At 40.1% G+C, this 20,587-nt stretch overlaps 1 protein-coding gene across 1 annotated transcript in view; it reads left to right on the top strand.

Annotated features, from left to right (window-relative positions):
• The window catches only part of MAP1B (microtubule associated protein 1B), a 72,227-nt gene that overhangs the window by 44,015 nt on the left and 7,625 nt on the right, over positions 1-20,587 (top strand). Inside the window, exons 3-5 of the mRNA XM_021531757.3 lie at positions 2,304-2,386; positions 6,000-6,140; positions 12,938-19,484. Of these exons, the coding sequence (XP_021387432.2) occupies positions 2,304-2,386; positions 6,000-6,140; positions 12,938-19,484 (6,771 nt within the window). The remainder of the gene's footprint in view (positions 1-2,303; positions 2,387-5,999; positions 6,141-12,937; positions 19,485-20,587) is intronic.

Here is a 20,587-nt window from a genome sequence, read left to right as displayed (position 1 = left end):
TCTTACCAGTTTATGAGACGTTGTTGCTGCTCTCTGCTCCCACACTGTTCTAATTAACTTTGGTGTGATAAAACGATTCCCATGGGAGACTTTCCTTAATTCCAGCTGAACATCTCAGGATATCAATCTGGGCAGCAAGCCTGCATTACTCTTACAAAATTGCAAATAGTTTTTCCAAGTATTTCCTATTTATCAAGCAGTGACATGGGACCATGTTACTGACATCAGCAAGTAGCTGCAAACTTCCCAGGTGTTCCTGGGATGGGAGCCCTCATAGTGACTCACACCCTGCCAGCGGGGTCCCCACCCTGTATGGTAATCAGTAACCTGTTTATCCCGAGGAGTTGAAGAGGGAAACAGTCACACATGCATCTCTGAGTGGGCACCCTGCACCTTGCCTGCCTCTGGAGGTCAGTCTCAAGGCTTGTGAGCCCACACGAACACTGGAGCAGGGTGTCTGGTAGGATGTAAGTAACCACTAGCGCTGGTCAGCAGGAGCTGTGACTCCTCAGGTAAAATGCTTCCCAGCTACACAGACACACAGCTTGGAGCAGCTTCAGTTAAGTCCAAAGTATGTCCTTTGAGCCCAATTAAAGCTGTGCATTTTTGTCTAACTAAGCATGTGGATTTTTTTTTTCTACCTGTGTTTAGTGTGTTCATGTGTTAAAGTGTTCATGAGGCTTAGTCTAGCCTGAAGCAAAGTATGTGCTCAGTGTCACGAGCTATTAAGCAAGAAATTTCAGCGTCTGCTAAAGGGTTCCTTTTGTTTCCTTAATGGTAAGATTCAATAAACTCCGCCTAATATCTTAATTTAAGGGAAAACTGACAAACAACTAAAATATCAGAGCACAGAACATCTTCTGAAAGCGTCTGCTGTAACAAAACCATCTGGATGTTTTATTGACTGTAGCTTTATATGTGTATTTCTGATAGGCAAGGAAGCAAAACTTTCAAAATAAATTGAATTGCAAAGGGTAATATCAGAATTGGGTGTTGCAGAGGGAGTGAGACCTGCCCTCTTCCTCTTTTATAATACATAATTTGTATCCTTCTTTCAAGGAACTATAGCAGAAAGAATATATGTTAAGAAAACTAGGTTTCTTCAAACTAAGTAGATATTTATTCCTAAGTTTCTATGCACTGTCACCCACAAGAGAATAGATTACAACCCTATCTCACATTTTACTTGAGAACACTATTTTCCTTCTCCGTCACTTTCTGTTATTTGGTTGTAAGCTCACACGCTTATAAATGTAGAGATTCCCCAGAGCAACAATGACAGATGCAGCGCAGTGGGAGCTCAGGGGGCAAGGAGGAGGAAGAAGGCAGGATTGGTGCATGCAGGTCAGTGAGGAGAGAAGAGGACATCCCTGGGGCAGGTAGGACAGCTCCAAGCCTGCCCCAGCCAGGGACACTGTGGGAATGGCTGACTGCCCTTTATCTCGCACGATGCTCTCAGGCATGTGGAGCTCCTTTCAGCCTAACTGTCCTCAGCCTTGTTAATTTATGTCTCTTTACAGGGGAGGTTTTCTAAGTTGGCAAATAGGTCTGTGTCCCATACTCCCTTTTAGGCATAATTAATTATTTTAATTGATTAATACTGAGCCAAGCAGTTTGCTCAGAAGGGACAGCTCTTCTGGTTTTTTGGACTAATTACCAGTCTGAATTTCTGAATGACAATCCAGTGCTAATTAATTCTCACAGAAAGAGACCCTGATAAGAACTTGCCAATTAACATAAGAGGGGGGAAAAATCAACAATCCTATTTTGTTTTTCTGGCATCCACTCCCAGTCAGATGAATATCACTATTAAATACAGAGACAGACTAAGTATGAAAGCCAGTAGGCTGTGAGGATGCTTCAAACTTGCCCAGACTTTACTAATTCAGGATCTAGATGTTAATTGTATGCCCTGTCACTCTTGTTGCATGACATTGCTTGCTACAGCTTTTGTAAGCAGGAGTGAGATAAAGCAGAGCAGCAGGGCAAATATCTACCCATCCCCATAGGGAACTTTTTGCAGTATCCCAGTGTTAATCAATACCAGTGGAAGGCTGAAGGGAGCATTTTGGGAGATAGGTTCTAGTTTTCACATGGTTTGTCAGGGCCAGATGCCCAGCTGATGATGGTCACTCCCTTATCTGCACCAGCTCTGTGAGAGCAAGGTGTGGTATGGGTACACCTTCAGACAGGTCAGCCAGAGAGCTCTCACACAGTGAGATATTCAGCAAACTCATGGAAAGTCCTGGCGTATACAGCAACAGTTGAATTTAATTTTTCTTTTTTCCTCTCTGCACTTGCAGGTCAGAAGATTCTTCACCACAGAAGTGATGTCTTAGAAACTGTAGTCCTCATCAATCCCTCAGATGAAGCAGTTAGTACTGAGGTAAGAAATACTGTGTTGAACATGTCATGAAAACTCCACAAAGTGGACATAATGAGGGCACTGAGGCAGATGTAATTGAGGTGATTATGGAGCATCAGTCACTGCCTGCCACCTTAGAGGCTGACAACCTCACATTCTATTTTTCAATATTTTAGCAGACAGTGAGAGCAGGTCCTGACTGTGAATGTTTATTTGGAATAAAAACAATGAAAAATGTCACCCATCCCTCGATCTTTTACCTTGTTTCCCAGACTCCTAACAAATTCTCAGAAGCATGGGACAGAAACATACCTCTGATCCCAGCATTTCTTTTCTCATAATGCCTCATATTATCTTCTTGATGGAGTGGAGGCAGCTATGGTTGAGATTTTTTTTACTTTGCCATTGTTTGGTAGCTCTAGATGCCTATTTTGCATATGAAAAAAGTGTCTGAAGGTGCCCAGGGACAAATTTGGGTCAGAGAATTACCAGCTCTGTGGTGGTGGCTCTAGGTTGATCTAGCTATCCTTCAAAAAGCATGTGACATGATTAGTGAACCCTAGAGAGTGCCCTTAAGAGGGCTGCCAATTCCTTATGAACTCAGCAGAGTCAAAGAACTGATTGTGTAGCTCAAAGACAAAATTGATTTATTTAGCTAGTGAGAAGGTTGAAATAATAGGGACCTAATTGCATTGCTGGTCTGTGCTGGGAAGCACTGGCACAGTCTAATTTCTTTTGGGAGATGAAGCACTTCTGCTGGTGGTCACTGGTGAAAAAACAATTTTGCTGTCAATTGCTAAATGATGTTGAACACAAACAGAAGAAAGGACTCCAAAACAAAAACGGTTTCTGAACCTTTAGAATTTTAAAAGCCACCTTAGTCAATGGGAACTTACTGAAATACAGTGCATGAAAATCTCTAACAAGCCATTAGAGGTGCTCAGTAAGGACAAGCAGTATAGCAACTCTATGCATTCATTCTGAGTAAAAAAAACATCAAGTGTGTGCATGTGTGAAGGGGTGGAAGAGACGAAAAACTGCCAAAAGCCAGGAAATGCTATTCCTTTGATGGATAGCTACATGGGAGAACATGATCAGACACCCATTAATGATTTCTGAACCCTGGGCTTACTCTGTTGGCTCTGGAAGATGTTTGGCTATGTTACTATAAATTTTATCTCACAAGATTGTGGGAGGTGATCTTTGCTTTCATCCTGCCAAACTGGTCACAGTCAGACAGATGAGATTTAACTTGGCTGGCTAAACCAGCCAAGACACAATTCAGAAAGAGACAATCAAAAAGAGGTGTCAGAATTAAATCAGAGGTTGGAGTAGACATTCTTTGTTTGCTATGGCAAATAGAAAACTTAATTTCATATATCAGAGATTTCTATGGTGGATCTAAGGGAGACAGAGATATACCATGAAGCTGTGACTTCACCAGAAGAGGAACTGGAATCTATTCACTCAAGAAAAAAACAAAACACACAAACAAAACACACAAAAGAAACAAAAGTAAGACAATAGCATAAAAAAAGAAAACCAAACCAAACAAGCCAACAAAAAAAAAAAAAAAAAAAACACACAAAAACAAAAACAAAAAAAAAAAAAAAAAAAAAAAAAAAACAAAAAAAAAAAAAAGAAACTAATACAATATGCCTGGTAACCTGGCTGTTAATAGCCTTACCTGGTGGTACTCCACGCATGATGGTGTCCAAATCTCCTGTCATATCCTGTCAAATGCCAAACACCTCCCATAAGAAAGAGGCCCAAAGGGAGAGATATTCTTGTTTCCTGAAGAAAACCCAATGAACATTTACTACCGTTTTAGGAAGTCCCCACTCCATTGCTTTAATTTTTCTGTGACTATACCATATCATATGTACCATATCATGGGAAAACATTGATCTGCTGATGTGCTGGTCTCTGTTCACACTCCATCTTAATCTCCATTTTGACTAAGCCTGCATCTTGCTGTGAACTTCTTTCAACAAGTTTTGGACTTCAACCAGCAGTTAAACTGAATAGAATCATCACCTTGCAGTATTTCTTCTAGAATTAAATGGTCTTGAAATCAGGAGACAAATTTCTGGTCATCCTTCAAGAAAACCTTATTCATACCCAGAGACAGAATTTATGTGTCTCTTACGGTCTTCCATGTGCATACATTATGATCTGTAATCTGCAAATATTTATTTACTTACTTTCTTGATATAGTTTGCTAACTCTGCAGAATGTACTTTATTGTCAATTAATAAAATAAGTTGAAGGGCAAGGAATTATATGACATTCATATATCAGTGATTCACAAGTTAGGAAGTAGTTTTACTGCTGGAAAACCTGATGAGTTTACACAAAAGTTGTCAGACTGATAAGCACTGCTGGCAGCAACAAATTAAAACTAAGAAGAGGAAGCCAACGCTGATACAGTTTTAATAGAGTGAAAACAGAGAAGATTTGAGTAATGCACATCAGACAAATGTTTGCACTTATCTATATTTTTGTCTGAAATAGAAATAGACACACTAAATCCATGCATGACATTTCTGAATTTATAATTATTTTGTACAATAAGTGACCGGCATTAGTCCTATATTTAATTAAAGGAACTTTTTACTGCTCAGTATCAGGGTCATTTCTTTAATAAAATAACAGTGAAGATATGGTAGAGTTGGGATCTTTTTTGAGATGCATACTCTCCAGTGTGTGTTTTCTTGTTGTACTGGAAACATGAGTTGTTCAGCAGAGATTCAGGTTAAGCCTCCCTGGCTCAGCCTCTGGGCATTCACAAGAGTTATTTAGAAAAATTGATTGTTTGACAATCAATATAAACCTTGGAAAGAATATCTTGCTAGGAGAGCTGATTGTGTCATCTCCATGGAGATGGAGCTTGGTGCATTATCATGTGGAGTTGTCCCAGATGGACTCTGCTCATTTGCTCAATTAGTTTAATATGTGGATAGCCTAGTTCTGAAATCACTGTTCAGGTTTGATTTAATTCTTCCTTAATAGAGGAATTAGTGCACTTGAAATTCATAGCTTACCGTAGACTGAGTTGGTATTTCAGTGTTTGGTAAGACTTTTGAAGTATTTGCAAAGCATTTACTCAACAGTATAGAATATTATACAGGTTTTGTTTGTCCTAAATATAGAATATATGGCTCTCTCTTAGCATGAAGATAAATCTCCCCCTTGGGAGTGGTAAGCAAGAACAATTAGTAGCTGAATTGAGGGTCAAGTAAAGTAACAAGCATGTTCTTGTGAGTAGTTTACCAAGGTTGTTCTGATACAATTCCATAAAAGTATACCAAGAACTATACTGTGAATAAGTTTGTTGTTAAAATAATGATTTTTCATTCAAGCTGTATTCTGTTATGCTTCTTGCTGTTTTTTCCGTGTCATTAATTTGTTTTTTATTTCAGACCTTCTTTCTAACTGCATTTTACCCCTCCTTTTTTTTTCATGTTTTCTCCTTTCTCATTGTCTTTTGTAAACAGCAGTATAACTCCATAATGCTTTGGGAGTTCTGTTCCAGAGACTGGTGGTAAATCAGGAGAGATAAAGAGTGTGTTCTCAGTGGACTATTGAAACATGTGGTCACTCATACATTATTGATCTATTTCTCTTCTTCTAGGTGCGCTTAATGATCACAGATGCTGCAAGACATAAGCTCCTGGTTCTAACTGGTCAGTGTTTTGAAAATACAGGAGAACTCATTCTTCAGTCAGGATCCTTCTCTTTCCAGAACTTCATTGAGATCTTCACAGATCAAGAGGTATGTTTAGAAAAGTGTCTTCCATGCATTGTTACGTGCTGGCAGAGATTCTTAGAAGACTAAAAGTGTCTCACTGTCTTGTTAGATTTCCCTAGGCAGCCTGGTGCTGCTGCTCTTTACTCTTTATTATAGGCTTTCTTGCAAAACATTTATTTATTTTACTTCAGACTTAATGTAAATTGCCTAACAAAATAATTAAATATGGATTTGGGAAATTAAATTACAACTTTTGGAAAGTAAAAATCAAGGAGACAGTGGAAGGAGATAGTGCTGTGTTTAAAATACACAAATTGTTAACCTAAGGTGCACATACAAAGTATTTGAATTGAACTTTATGCCAGGTTCTTGTCTGTGGCTAATTAGCAAGTGGCATTAGTAAGACAGAGAGTAGTTATTAGAATAACTGTATTTTTTTGCACCATCTACCTGCTTAACTTTTTTATAGTAGTGTCTAAAATATGGCAAATGACTCTGTAAAACTTGTTTTTTTTACATACCAAAATAATAAGCATCAAATATACCAGAATTTACCATTTGTTTCATGACTTGTTACTTTGCTCTCTTAATGTGCTCTGTCTGAAAGCTCCCATAGGGCAGGAATCCATAGTAAACAAGCTGTCGTATTTAATTTGGCAGCCATGTAAAGTATATATTTAAATAAACTGTATGGCTGTATCCATACAAATTTAGTTTCCAGTATTAATTAGAAGCATGTCAGTAGACTGAGATTTGAAAGTTCAGCATTGAAATAGCATCATTTGCATGAGCTCTAGTTTGACCTTACTGTATCCATGTGATCTATTCTCAAAGCCTCTTTGTTCAGCAAATGATTGGGAAAAGAGCTGGATTCTTGCTCTCTGAAACAGTCCTGGCACCTAAAATTCACTGGCACTTCTGAGAGTCACTTTTCTATGAAATTACAAACTCAAGTTCTTTATGTCTGTCTAATTAGCGACACATAATTACTTTTTGACTACATGCAAAACTAGGGGCAAATGCTACCATTACCATTAGGAAAAAAATTATTGCTTGGAAAGTGGAAGGATGGGGGTTGGCCATGAGTTGCAGATGCTGTGGGATTGCTGTAGTAGTGGGTGTTCAGGACACACTCCCATGGGCAATGAGTAAGGCTCATTTGGCTCATCTCTGGCTGGCAGTGTGCTCACCAGCCAGCTGGCGTGGCTCTCAGCAAGTGTTGGTTTCTAGCCTATTGTTTCTGAAGCCTCGGGGTCTCAGTGTGTCTGCAAGCTTTCACAAAACCAAAGATCATGTTTGTCATGCTGCAGTTGATGTGTGCAATCTTTTTTAAAAATTGGAAAAATTAGGAAAAAAGGTCTAAAAAAAGTGGTTACTGGTTATCTATGAGGTAACGAGATGAAAAATTTACTGTGCTGTCCTGATCCTAGTGGACTTGACAGTGCCAGATTTACAGTTGGACTCAATGATCTTAAGGGTCTTTTGCAACTTGAACAATTCTATGATTCTATGACCATAAAAGGTGGGAGAAAGTGTTCCTGGCCTCTGCCCATTTTTACTTCACTGGGCCAAATCTGAACTAAGGTCAAGGAGTGTGTCTGCAAATAAGTAAGTACACTTCGGGTATAAAGTCTAATTCAGAAATCTGTCTCTAGCGTGCAGGAAAAGCCTGAAAGCAGTGTTTTCAATTTATCCTATTTGGGATGGTGTAAAATGTCCCATTCCCCTGCTTCTGCAAGAACAGCTAGAACAGGAAAGTCTTTCGTTGTACCTTTGTGATTCAGGGTACGAAGTAATAACCACGTTTTCTCTGAGCAGCCAACTTTCTGTTTGTCTTCACTAGCTGTGACACCTTTAAAACTCAAGCATTCCCCAACAGATGTCTCAATGCTTAAAAAGATTTATTCAGGTTTACAGGTATATTTCTTTGCTCACACAGTGGTTTTGAATTTGGAGAAGAGAAGGAGTGGCTACATCTTTGTGTTGCTGTCTATCCCTAGTGTCACCATTTGAAATTCAAATCCATTGATAATTTTTTCTGAGGCATGACTGAATTTGCTATTCCTAACAGATACAATCTGTGCCTGGTATAAACTTCCTTTAATTTTTCATTAGCCTGGGCTTCCTGTGGCTTAACACTGTCTGCATTATGCATGCCAACTTTAAGGAGCAAGAAAGTCAGAATTTAGAAGTATGAAGCAGAAATCCAAATATGGTATAATATAAACTGAAGAGGACTCACCCCGAACCTTGACACAGTATATTCATTAGCCCAATATATTGTCATAGAATTTTTATCTAGACAGAAAATTGGCACTTTATGAGAAACAGTCTGTATTCCAGTTTTATTTCCTTGTTCATGCAACAGACTTGGATTTATTCAGATAAAATTATTTTTTGTTACATTTAGCTCTCCCTAATAATGTGTTTTCAACCCTGATCAGAGATCAGAGACATATCTCAAGGAGTACTCTTGAGAATCTAAATCCATTTCAAAGCTGTCATCTGTGCTGCCCCTCTTTTCTTAATTCTGCAATAAACAACAGTAATGGTTCCCCTATTGTCCTTATCTTTCAACCTTTTCAGCCTTTTCTCCATTTTTTCTTTTTGCTTTGTTTTTCATTTGCAGTCATTCAGATAGGGCCATATTTGACATATGGGTGAGATTTATTTATACTCCTGTCAAATGGTTTAGATAGTAACAATGATACATGAAGGTAGAAAATATTTATTTTGGGCTTTATTTATCTCTTGGTTGGACTGTTATTTTTAAAACAGCCACTGCATCTTTATTGAGATCTATGTTTGGGAAATGCTAAAAAATAAGTTACATAACACAAAGAAAAAAGTGAGACCTACACACAAAGAGGCCCAAAGAGATCCAACAAATCAAACATCATTAATCTTTTATATATTCATTTCTTCTATTGATACAGCTTGTGGTCCAAGAATTCCCATTTATTCAGCCGTAGTGTTATCTATATCATCCTTATGAAAAATGTTCTTCATTCTTGAACTGACAACTGAATCTAGGTTATGGTATTTTGCATGATGATGTGCTGGCAGATTTTCCACTGACATTTTATATCTGAATTACTTCTTTATAGAAGTTTAGTGGTCTCTTTTTTAAAGGCAAATAGAACAGAAATAAGCTACATTTAACCGAAATGTCAGCTAAAAAAGTCAACTGAAAGTATCTGTGGGACTGAGATAAGGTAAAATATGTCATACTTTTTCATGTTTGTCTACTTATCTGGGATCATCAAATACTGTTTTCTAGTTCAAAACCCTGGAATAAAAAATGGGTCTTTGTATTGTGGCATCAGATTCGTATTTTCTGTGCCTTTATTGCAGCAGTTGGTTTTGGTACTAGAATGTTAAGTAATACTTAAATACTCAAAATTAATAGAATTACTCTAGATTTCAAATTTTGTGGTCCATGAATTTTAAATTAAACTAGTGACAAGGGCATTTTAACCCTATTTTTTTTCCTTGATCTTTCTTTGGCTCTAAACCTTGGAATCTCAGAAGTACAAAACTTAGAATAATAGATTCATAGAATCATTAAGGTTGGAAAAGACAAATTCACAGAATTGTTTGGGTAGGAAAAGGTCTCAAAGATCATGAAGTCCAGCTCTTACCCAACACTTCCAAATTCAACACTAAACTATACCCCCAAGCACCACCACATCTACAGACCATAAATACCTGCAGGGATGGTGACTCAACCCCTTCCCTGGGCAGCCTGGTTCAGTGTCTGACAGCCCATCTGGGGAAGAAATTTTCCCTCTTACCCAATCTGAACTTCCTCCAGTGCAATTTGAGACCATTTCTTGTCATCCTGTCATTTGTTATTTTTGAGAACAGACCAAGCCCCAGCCTAGCTACACTCTCCTTTCAGGCATTTGCAGAGAGCAATAAGCCTCCTTTATTGCAGGCTAAACAACCTCAGCTCACTCAGCCACTCCTTGTGAGACTCTGTTGCCTTCCTCTCGACATGCTCAAGCTCATCAGTGTCTTCCTTTGAGAGAGGAGCCAAAAAACTTACAGTTATATCCATTTCTGAAATATTAACTCATTTCTTAATCACAAAATCACAGAATCATTAAGGTTAGAAGGTACATCTGGAGATTTTCCAGTCCAAGTCCCCTGCCAGGGCAGGGTCACACAGAGCAGTTGATGCAGAAACACATCCAAGTGCATTTTGAGTATCTCCAGAGAGGGAGACTTCACAGTGTCCCTGGGCAGCCTGTTCCAGTGCTCTGCCATCCTCAGCATAGAGAAGTTCTTCCTTATTTTGAAGTGGAACTTGTGTTTTAGCTTATGGCCATTGCTCCTTGTCTTGTCACTGGCTACCACTGAAAAGAGTCTGGCACCATCCTCTTGACACCTGCCTTTGAGATATACATGTGACAAGAACACCTCTCAGATTTCTCTGGACTAAACAGGCCCAGGTCCCATGTTCTCACCTCCTAAGAAAGATGTTTCAGTCCCTTCATCATCTCTGTGGCTTCTGCTGGACCATCTGTAGATATTTGTCTTTCATGATCTGTGGAGACCAGAACTGAAAACAGCACTCCAGATGTGGTCTCACTAAGGCTGAGTAGAGATCATCTCCCTCAACCGTCTGGCTGCACTCTTCCTGATTGAAGAACTGGTGTTGGGTTTTCAGGAATGGTATGCCCTAGGGATACAATTTACCATCTTGGCCACGGGGACACATTGCTGGCGAATAGTAAACTTGTCATCCACCAAGACTCAGGTCATTCTCTGTAGAGGTGCTTGCCAGCAGTTCAGCCCCCAGTCTGTGACTGGTACTTGGGGTTATACCTCCCCAGGTGCAGAACTCTCTATTTGCCTTTGTTGAACTTCATTGTCTACACCCAGTTCTCCAGCCTTTTGAGGCCAAGCTGAATGGCAGCCCGGCCTTCAGGTGTATCACCCACTCCCCAGCAAACTTATTCAGGGTGCATTCCATCCCTTAATTCAGGTTGTCTATGAACAGTTTGAATATGACTGGATTCTCCTCAGCCGATCACAACTATCTGAGCTCTGCCATTCAGCCAGTCCTTGATCCACCTCATTGTCCATTCATCTAACCCACATCTTCTGAGCTTACTTTTGAGGATATTATGGGAAATAGTGTCCAAGTCCTTGCTGAAGTGAAGACAGACAACATCCACTGCTCTCCCCTCATTGACCTGTCCTGCTCTGCCATCATAGAAGACTGTCAGATTGGTCAGCATGATCTCCCCTTGGGGAATCCTTGCTGACTGCTCCTGATGACCTTCTTTTCTTTTATTTACGTGGTGATGATCTCCAGAATGATCTATTCCATCACCTTTCGAGGAGTGGAAGTGAGGCTGACGGGCCAGTAGTTTTCTGGGCCCTTTTTCTTCCCATTTTTGAATACAGGAGTAACACTGACTCTCCTCCAGTCATCAGTCATCATCCATCTCTCCTTTTCCCCATAATTTTTCAAAGAGTGACTTTGCAACATCTGCCGGCTATCTCAGCATGTGTGGGTGCTTCTCGTCAGGACCCATGGATTTATGGATGTTATGTCTGCTAGGTGATATCTAATGCACCCCCTACAACAAAGAAAACTCTTCCTTTTCTCCAGCATCCCTTATCTCCAAGATCTGAGGGCTGGCCTCAGCAGTAAAGACTGAGGCAAAGAAGGCATTCAGTTATTCCACCTTCTCTAAGTCTTCCAAGACCAGCAGACCAATCTGATTTATCAGTGACCCTACATTTTGCTTATTCTTCCTTTGGCTGCTGATGTACTTGCAGAAGTCCTTCTTGCTGTTTTTGCTGGCCCTTACCAGACTCAAATCTAGGTGGGCCTCGACCTTCCTTGTTACATCCATGCATATTCTGACAATGTTCCTATAGTCCTCCATCTGGTCTGTGCCTTTTTCCACATTCCATAAATTTCTTCCTTCCATTTGAGATTTACTAAAAGCTCCCTGCTTATCCATGCAGGTCTCCTGATCCCTTTGACTGATTTGCTGCTCATGGGAATACACTGGTCTTGAGTTTGAAGGAAGGATGATTGAATACTGACCAACTCTCTTAGAGCCCCATATTTTCCAGAACCCTAAACCATGGAATTCTTCCAAGAGGTCTAAGTTCAGGATTCTAGTCCTGCTTGCTGTTTTGCTTCTTCACAAGATTATGAGTTCCACCATCTCATGATCAGTGTTCTGAAAAACTCTCCTGCAGCCAATCTTGATAAATCCAAGAGCAATACTGACTTTTCAGGGGCTAGCCCACAGAAAGACCTGCACAGTGGTGTTGTGGAATATATCCCATGAGAGAAACAGAAAGGATGGCAACTACCCCTGGGAGGATGCTGGTCTCCTAGGTGTTGCAATTGTTCTCTGCCTGTTAAGAGGTTGTACTTTGTCCTTTAGATACTTGGCTGTCTCTTCTGGATGGACTCGACCAGGTGGGAGGCTCATGAGTCCATGGTGGACATACGGTGGCAGCTCAGGCTGCATTATCTCCACAGTCCTCATACCCTCTCAGTATAATAGTACCATCCTTCTATAAAGTACAGAGGAGGGAAGGGGGAACCTTGTGTCCTATTGTCTTTTGGGCAGTACTGACCGGAAATAAGATCCTCCTTTTTGTTTAAAAAAAATAAGACAGTATCATAATTGTGATACCAGATTACTTTAGCATCTAGAATGGGGACTCACCAGTGCAAAACCAAATTAAAAAGGTTTTATCTATCTGATCAGGAAATATGTGTTGACATTGTCATTAAAAAAATTAATTTGTGTGCACCTTCTTGTGTTTTTGTTTTATAACCCTAGATTGGTGAATTGTTGAGCACCACACACCCTGCCAACAAAGCCAGCCTAACTCTTTTCTGCCCCGAGGAAGGGGACTGGAAAAACTCTAACCTTGACAGACACAACCTTCAAGACTTCATTAACATTAAACTCAACTCAGCTTCCATATTGCCTGAGATGGAAGGACTCTCTGAATTCACAGAGTATCTGTCAGAATCAGTAGAAGTGCCATCACCTTTTGACATTTTGGAACCTCCAACCTCAGGAGGTTTCTTGAAGCTCTCCAAACCCTGCTGTTACATTTTCCCAGGAGGAAGAGGGGATTCTGCATTGTTCGCAGTGAATGGATTCAATATGCTTATCAATGGAGGATCCGAAAGAAAATCTTGTTTTTGGAAACTTATCCGGCACTTGGACAGGGTAGATTCCATTCTGCTCACTCACATCGGAGATGACAATCTGCCAGGAATCAATAGCATGCTTCAGCGAAAGATAGCTGAACTAGAAGAGGAACAGTCTCAAGGGTCTACTACCAACAGTGACTGGATGAAAAATCTGATCTCACCTGATTTAGGAGTTGTGTTCCTTAATGTACCTGAGAACCTGAAGAACCTGGATCCTAATTTTAGGGTAAAAAGGAGTGTAGAAGAAGCTTGTTTTACTCTCCAGTATTTAAATAAGTTATCTATGAAACCAGAACCTCTCTTCAGAAATACAGGAAATACCATTGACCCTATCATTTTATTTCAGAAAATGGGAGTTGGCAAACTTGAGATGTATGTGCTTAATCCTGTCAAAAATAGCAAAGAGATGCAATATTTTATGCAGCAGTGGAGTGGTACTAACAAAGATAAAGCTGAATTCCTGCTACCAAATGGCCAAGAGCTAGACATTCCATTATCCTATTTCACCTCTGTCTCATCCCTGATTGTGTGGCATCCAGCTAATCCTGCAGAAAAAATAATCCGAGTTCTCTTTCCTGGAAACAGTACCCAGTATAATATTCTAGAGGGACTAGAAAAACTCAAACACTTGGACTTCCTTAAACAACCAATGGTTACACAAAAAGACCTAACTGGGAACATTGCTAGTCCAGCTGTGAAACAAGCGAAATTGAAACAACGAACAGATAGCAAGGAGAGTCTGAAGCCTGCTGCAAAGACACCACCAAATAAGCCTGTCAGAAAGGAATCTAAAGAAGAAACACCAGAGCCTGTGAAGCCTAGCCCAGTACCAGAAAAGCCTCAGAAGCTGGAAAGCAAAGAAAAAGTTCCAGTTAAAAAAGAAAAACTAACAAAAGTAGAGACCAAATCAATAGTGGTGGAAAAAGACATATCAAGTAAGGAAGAGCAACTAGTAAAATCTGAAGTTCCTGAAAAACAAAGTACAGATGTAAAACCAAAAATGTCAAAGGAGAAGACAGTAAAAAAGGAAGTCAAAGCAAAACCCGAAGAAAAGAAAGAGGACAAAGAAAAACCAAAGAAAGAGGTTTCTAAAAGAGAAGAGAAAACCCCCATCAAAAAAGAGGAAAAACCAAAAAAAGAAGAGATCAAGAAAGAAGTTAAGAAAGAGGTGAAAAAGGAAGAGAAGAAGGAAACTAAGAAGGAAATAAAGAAAGAAGCTTCAACAAAAGAAGTTAAAAAAGAAGCTAAAAAAGAAGAGAAGAAGGAAATCAAGAAGGAAGACAAAGAAGCCAAAAAGGACATCAAGAAGGTTCCTAAAGAAACAAAGAAGACAGCTACTCCTTCAAATGAAGCCAAAAAAACAGCCGCAAAGCCTAAACCACAAAAGAAGGAGGAGCCTGCTAAAAAAGAATCTATACCTGCTGGAAAGCCAAAGGAAAAAGGAAAAGTAAAAAGTGTGAAAAAGGACCTCAAAGTCAGTGGAGCACAAGCTGCCCTTGCAGCTGTTGGAGCTGCAACTGTTGCAGCTGCAGAAATTACAGCTGGTGGAAAGGAGCTTGAAGCAGAGAGATCCCTTATGTCTTCACCAGAAGATTTAACAAAGGATTTTGAGGAATTAAAAGCTGAAGAAGTAGAAACAATAAAAGAAACAAAATCTCAAGTTGCACTTATAAAGGATGATCTGAAACTTACTGGTACAGTACAAAAAGACACCTTTGAAGTACAAAAAGAAAAATTGGATAATGAAGGACCTGCTGAGTCATCTGATGAAGGCATAACCACCACAGAAGCTGAGGGTGAGTGTGAACAGACACCTGAAGAATTGGAACCTGTGGAAAAACACAAAGTTGATGACAATGAAAAATTTGAAGATGAGGGAACTGGCTTGGAAGAATCATCTGAAGCAGATTATGAAGAAAAGGCAGAGACAGAAGAAGCTGAAGAACGAGATGAAAATGAAGTAGAAAAAACACATCTGGATGCCACAAAATCATATATGGAAGAACCAAGAAAAATTCCAGGTGGCTCAGAAAAACTAATGACTGAAGTAGATACTAACCTAAAAGACGAAAAGTATATTGAAAAGGCAGATTATGAGACATCCGATGAACGAGCTGAAGAAGACAGGGAAGATGCAATAGAAAAGGCAGAAACTGAAGAGACTGAAGAAGATGAGGAAGACAAAGCAGAAGACATTAGAGATGAAGAGGAAACTGAAAAAACAGAAGCTGAAGAAGATTACGTGATGGCTGTGGTCGACAAAGCTGCAGAATCTGGTGAAGCTGAGGATAAGTATGGCTTACTCATAATTACACCAACTAAACGCTCAGAGTCTCAGTCTCCAGTGATTGAACCAGCTTCTTCTATCCATGATGAGACACTACCTGGTGGTTCAGAAAGTGAAGCCACTGTTTCTGATGAAGAAAATAGAGAAGATCAACCTGAGGAATTCACTGCTACTTCAGGTTACACACAGTCCACCATTGAAATATCCAGTGAACCAACTCCCATGGATGAAATGTCAACACCCCGAGATGTCATGAGTGATGAAACTAACAATGAGGAAAGTGAGTCACCCTCTCAGGAGTATGTGAACATTACCAAGTATGAGACATCACTATACTCTCAAGAGTTCAGCAGAGCTAAACTTTCTCCACTTCCAGATGCTTTTAATGGGTTGTCTGAGGGATCCAAAACAGAGGCCACAGAAGGTAAGGATTATAATGCCTCAGCTTCCACCATCTCACCACCCTCTTCATTAGAAGAAGACAAATTCTGTAAATCTGCATTCCAAGATGTATACCGGCAAAGAGAAAGTGAAATCCAAGCCACTGACAAATTAGAAATCAAAGAACCCTATCAAGAAGATGGTGGAAAACATAGTTCAGCCAAGAGTCCAGCTGACAGTTTGTCCCCTCCATCACCTGTTGCCAAAACACCACTGAGTGAACGCAGTGTGAATTTTTCGCTCACTCCCAATGAGATCAAGGTTCCTTCTGAGTCTGTCCCCACTGCTAAATTGCCTGATGTACACCAAGAAGTTGCTGAAGAGCACTGTGCAAGCCCCGAAGATAAAACATTAGAAGTAGCATCTCCATCACAGTCTGCTGCTGGTAGTGCTGGCCACACACCTTACTATCAGTCTCCCACTGATGAAAAGTCCAGTCAGCTTCCCTCTGAAACCAGTGAAAAGTCTACAGAAGCTCCTGTTAGCTTTGAGTTCAGTGAAGTCAAAGATGAGTCTGCAAAATGCAGAATAAGCCCTATGGATGAGCCTGTACCAGATTCAGAATCTCCTATTGAAAAGGTTCTCTCACCTCTGCGGAGTCCTCCACTGATAGGTTCAGAGACCACCTATGATACATTTTTGAGTGCTGATTTAAAGTCTTCCACCAGAGATTATGGAAGTCCTTCTGAAGGGAAACCTGAAAAAGACAAATCACCTGTTCAGATGAGCCCAGCTTCTGAAGCAAGCTCTGTGGGCCTCTTCCAAGAAAAACAAGATGAAAAAAGCATGGAATTTATGGTAATTAAGGAAGGCTTCAGCCTGGAAAGGAAAATGGAGGATACAGAACCCAGCAGCTCCCAGTCTTCACTGGTCTTGGATGAGCGGAAGTTAGCAGGTGATCTCTCACCAACTCAAATAGATATCAGTCAGTTTGGTTCTTTAAAAGAAGATACCAAAATGTCAATTTCTGAAGGCACTGTCTCTGACAAGTCTGCAACTCCTGTTGATGAGGTTGTTGCAGAAGACACCTATTCCCATATAGAAGGAGTAGCTTCTGTCTCTACAGCATCTGTTGCCACTAGTTCATTTCCAGAACCAACTACCGATGATGTATCTCCTTCTTTGCATGCTGAAGTTGGTTCTCCACACTCTACTGAAGTTGATGATTCCCTTTCAGTGTCAGTTGTACAAACACCAACAACTTTTCAGGAAACAGAAATGTCTCCATCTAAAGAAGAGTGCCCAAGGCCTATGTCAATTTCTCCACCAGATTTCTCACCTAAAACTGCAAAATCAAGAACACCAGTGCTTGATCATAGATCTCCTGAGCAGTCAGCTATGTCAGTAGAATATGGTCGGGAGTCACCTGAGCAGTCTTTAGCAATGGATTTTAGTAGACAGTCTCCAGAATATCCTGCTGTAGGCACTAGTGTACACCATATATCTGAAAACGGTCCCACGGAAGTAGATTATAGCCCTTCCGATATACAAGAGTCTCCTTTTGCACAGAAGATTTCACCTGTGGAACAGTCATCTTACTCTCAAGAGAAAGATATTTCAGAAATTATTTCAGTTTCTCAAATTGAAGCTTCATCTTCAACTTCATCAGCTCATACACCTTCGCAGGTAGCTTCACCACTGCCAGAAGAAACTTTTTCAGGTGGTATTCCACCCAGAGAGATGTCACTGCATTCTTCTTTTACCTCAGAAAAAGTACAGAGCCTGGGAGAAAAGTTGTCACCAAAATCTGACCTGTCTCCACTAACTCCAAGGGAATCTTCTCCCCTGTATTCTCCTACTTTTCCAGATTCACCTCCTGCAATCACAGAAGCAGTGTCAGCTAGTCACACACCTTTGTTGTCACAGAGAGTGTCTTCTGTCAAAGCCTTTGGTTATCAGGAACCCCTGTCAAAGCACAGTCCAGAGCCTTTATTCAGCCCAGATAAAGAAGATTCAGAGAAAAGCAGCAGGTCACCAGAAGAACTTAGTTATTCATATGAGGCCAGAGAGAAAACTACGAGGTCACCAGAGAGTATCAGCTATTCCTATGAGGCAGTTGGAAAATCTACTAGATCCCCTCAAGGCATGGATTATTCCTATGAGACAAGCAGAAAAACTACCAGGTCTCCTGAGACCACAGATTATTCCTATGAGATAACCAGGAACACTACTAGGTCACCCGAGGGTACAGACTATTCATATGAGATAATTGCAAAAAATATGAGGTCATCTGAGGTCACAGATTATTCTTATCAGGTAACAGGGAAAACCACCAGGTCACCAGGGGCCACAGATTATTCTTATGAGACAGCTGGGAAAACTGCCAAATCACCTGAAGCCACAGATTATTCCTATGAGTTAACTGGGAAAGCTACTAGATCACCTGATGCAATGGATTATTCCTATGAGGCAACAAGGAAAACCTCTAAGTCACCAGAAGCTGTTGGCTACTGCTATGAGACAACTGGGAGAACCACCAGGTCATCAGAGGCCATGACTTACTCTTATGAGACAACTGGGAAAGCCTCCAGTTCACCTGAAGCCACAGATTACTCATTTGAGACAACTGGGAGAGCTACCACTGGGAGGTCACCTGAAGCTACCAGCTATTCCTATGAAGCAAGTGCACATTTTACTCCAAGTAAATCATTAGCAGAATCCCGTCAAGATGTTGACTTATGCCTTGTGTCCTCTTGTGAATATAAGCATCCCAAGACTGAACTTTCACCTTCATTTATCAACCCAAATCCACTTGAGTGGTTTGCAAATGAAGAACAGTCTCAAGATCAAGAGAAGCCACTAACTCAGTCTGGGGGAGCTCAGCCTCCTTCTGGGGGAAAGCAGCAAGGGCGGCAGTGTGATGAAACTCCTCCCACATCTGTGAGCGAGTCTGTCCCATCTCAGACCGATTCAGACGTTCCTCCAGAGACTGAGGAATGCCCTTCCATCACTGCAGATGCTAACATTGACTCAGAAGATGAGTCGGAAACCATTCCAACGGACAAGACAATTACGTACAAACACATTGACCCACCACCTGTCCCAATGCAGGATCGCAGCCCTTCCCCCAGGCACCCTGATGTTACCATGGTTGATCCAGAGGCTCTGCCAGTTGAACAGAATTTAGGCAAACCTTTGAAGAAGGACCTCAAAGAAAAGTCAAAGACAAAAAAGCAGGGTACAAAGACCAAGTCATCTTCTCCTGTTAAAAAAAGTGATGGTAAACCAAAACAAGTGGCTTCACCAAAGCCAGCTACAAAAGAATCTTTAGACAAAATTTCCAGAACAGCTTCTCCAAAAAAGAAGGAATCTGTGGAGAAGACAACCAAAAATATCTCTAATCCAGAGGTAAAGTCTCGAGTGGAAGAGAAAGATAAGGATACCAAGAATGCAGCAAATACAACAACATCCAAGTCGGCAAAGACTGCAACCACAGGTAAAGACAAGTATCAATGCCCTGACATTATGATTTTCTTAGTTGTTGCATGTTGTTAGTTTGCCATTATATCAGCTGAGAGTGTGGTTTGTGGCATACCCTCAAAGAAAGTTCAGGTTTTAAATGTAGGTAAATGCTACATTAAAATGTCTGAATGTCACTAGTTTTACTTCTATAATCTAAGAAATTTTATGTCAGTTTGCCCAGAGAGTACATAAAATAGAAAGAATTTAATACAAGATGTCTAAACAGTTAGCCACCTAATAGAATTGAAAGTACCACTTTTGTAGGTGAAGTAAAATCAGTAGCAAGGTGAACCCTTTTATTCATTGTGAGAAATAAGTAGATAAAGTTCTCTTTAACACAAAGTAATGCAATTTAATATTGTGGAAGGCAAAGTCACTATCTCTCTTTGGATGTTCTTATTACTTTGCTGGATTGATTTTAAAAGCAGCATTTAAAAGTATTTAACATTAGTAAAAGCATTTTGAGTGAAGTAAGCATGTACATCACATAATTCAGTCTTATGCCGTCACTGATGACTAAACATACAGAAAGTTAATGTAATTTTGAATGTCTGTTACACATTCTAAGTAGCAAAAAATTGTGTATCAGATTACTGAAGGAGGTATTGAGCTAATCTGTTGTTTCCAGCAGACCTTGTTAGGGACTGTCTGGAGGATACTTTGGTTTTTCTTCTGTAAGGACTGATATTCTGTTGAAGGCTTCTTTACAAGGAGCAGTTCTAGGATTCAGCACAAATAAACGAGCATTCAGCTGTCCTTAGTTTCTCTGGTTTTGGTAGTCCACTGTTCCTTTCTCACACCATCATTTGCATCTCTCTGTTAGAAGATACATTTCAAAGCAGCAATGTAGTTCATGCTGTGCATTTCTGCAGCACTTCAGCTCTATATTGAAGTCATTAGGCACACTTCTCAGGTATGTGCTGGAATAATTTGTAATGATGTAAAATTGTAAAAATATAGCAACAAGTATCTTAATCAGTGTTGGTATGCACAATTATAAAAGACATCAGAGATTTTTTTTTATCATCAAAGATGATAAAATATTTTGTAACAAAACCAATAGCAAAACCTCTCTAA

The sequence above is a fragment of the Lonchura striata genome, chromosome Z (genome assembly GCF_046129695.1).
Source record: "Lonchura striata isolate bLonStr1 chromosome Z, bLonStr1.mat, whole genome shotgun sequence".
Lineage (NCBI taxonomy): Eukaryota > Metazoa > Chordata > Aves > Passeriformes > Estrildidae > Lonchura > Lonchura striata.
The sequence above is the reverse complement of the archived record's forward strand: the minus strand, read 5'-3'. Positions and strand labels throughout refer to the sequence as shown.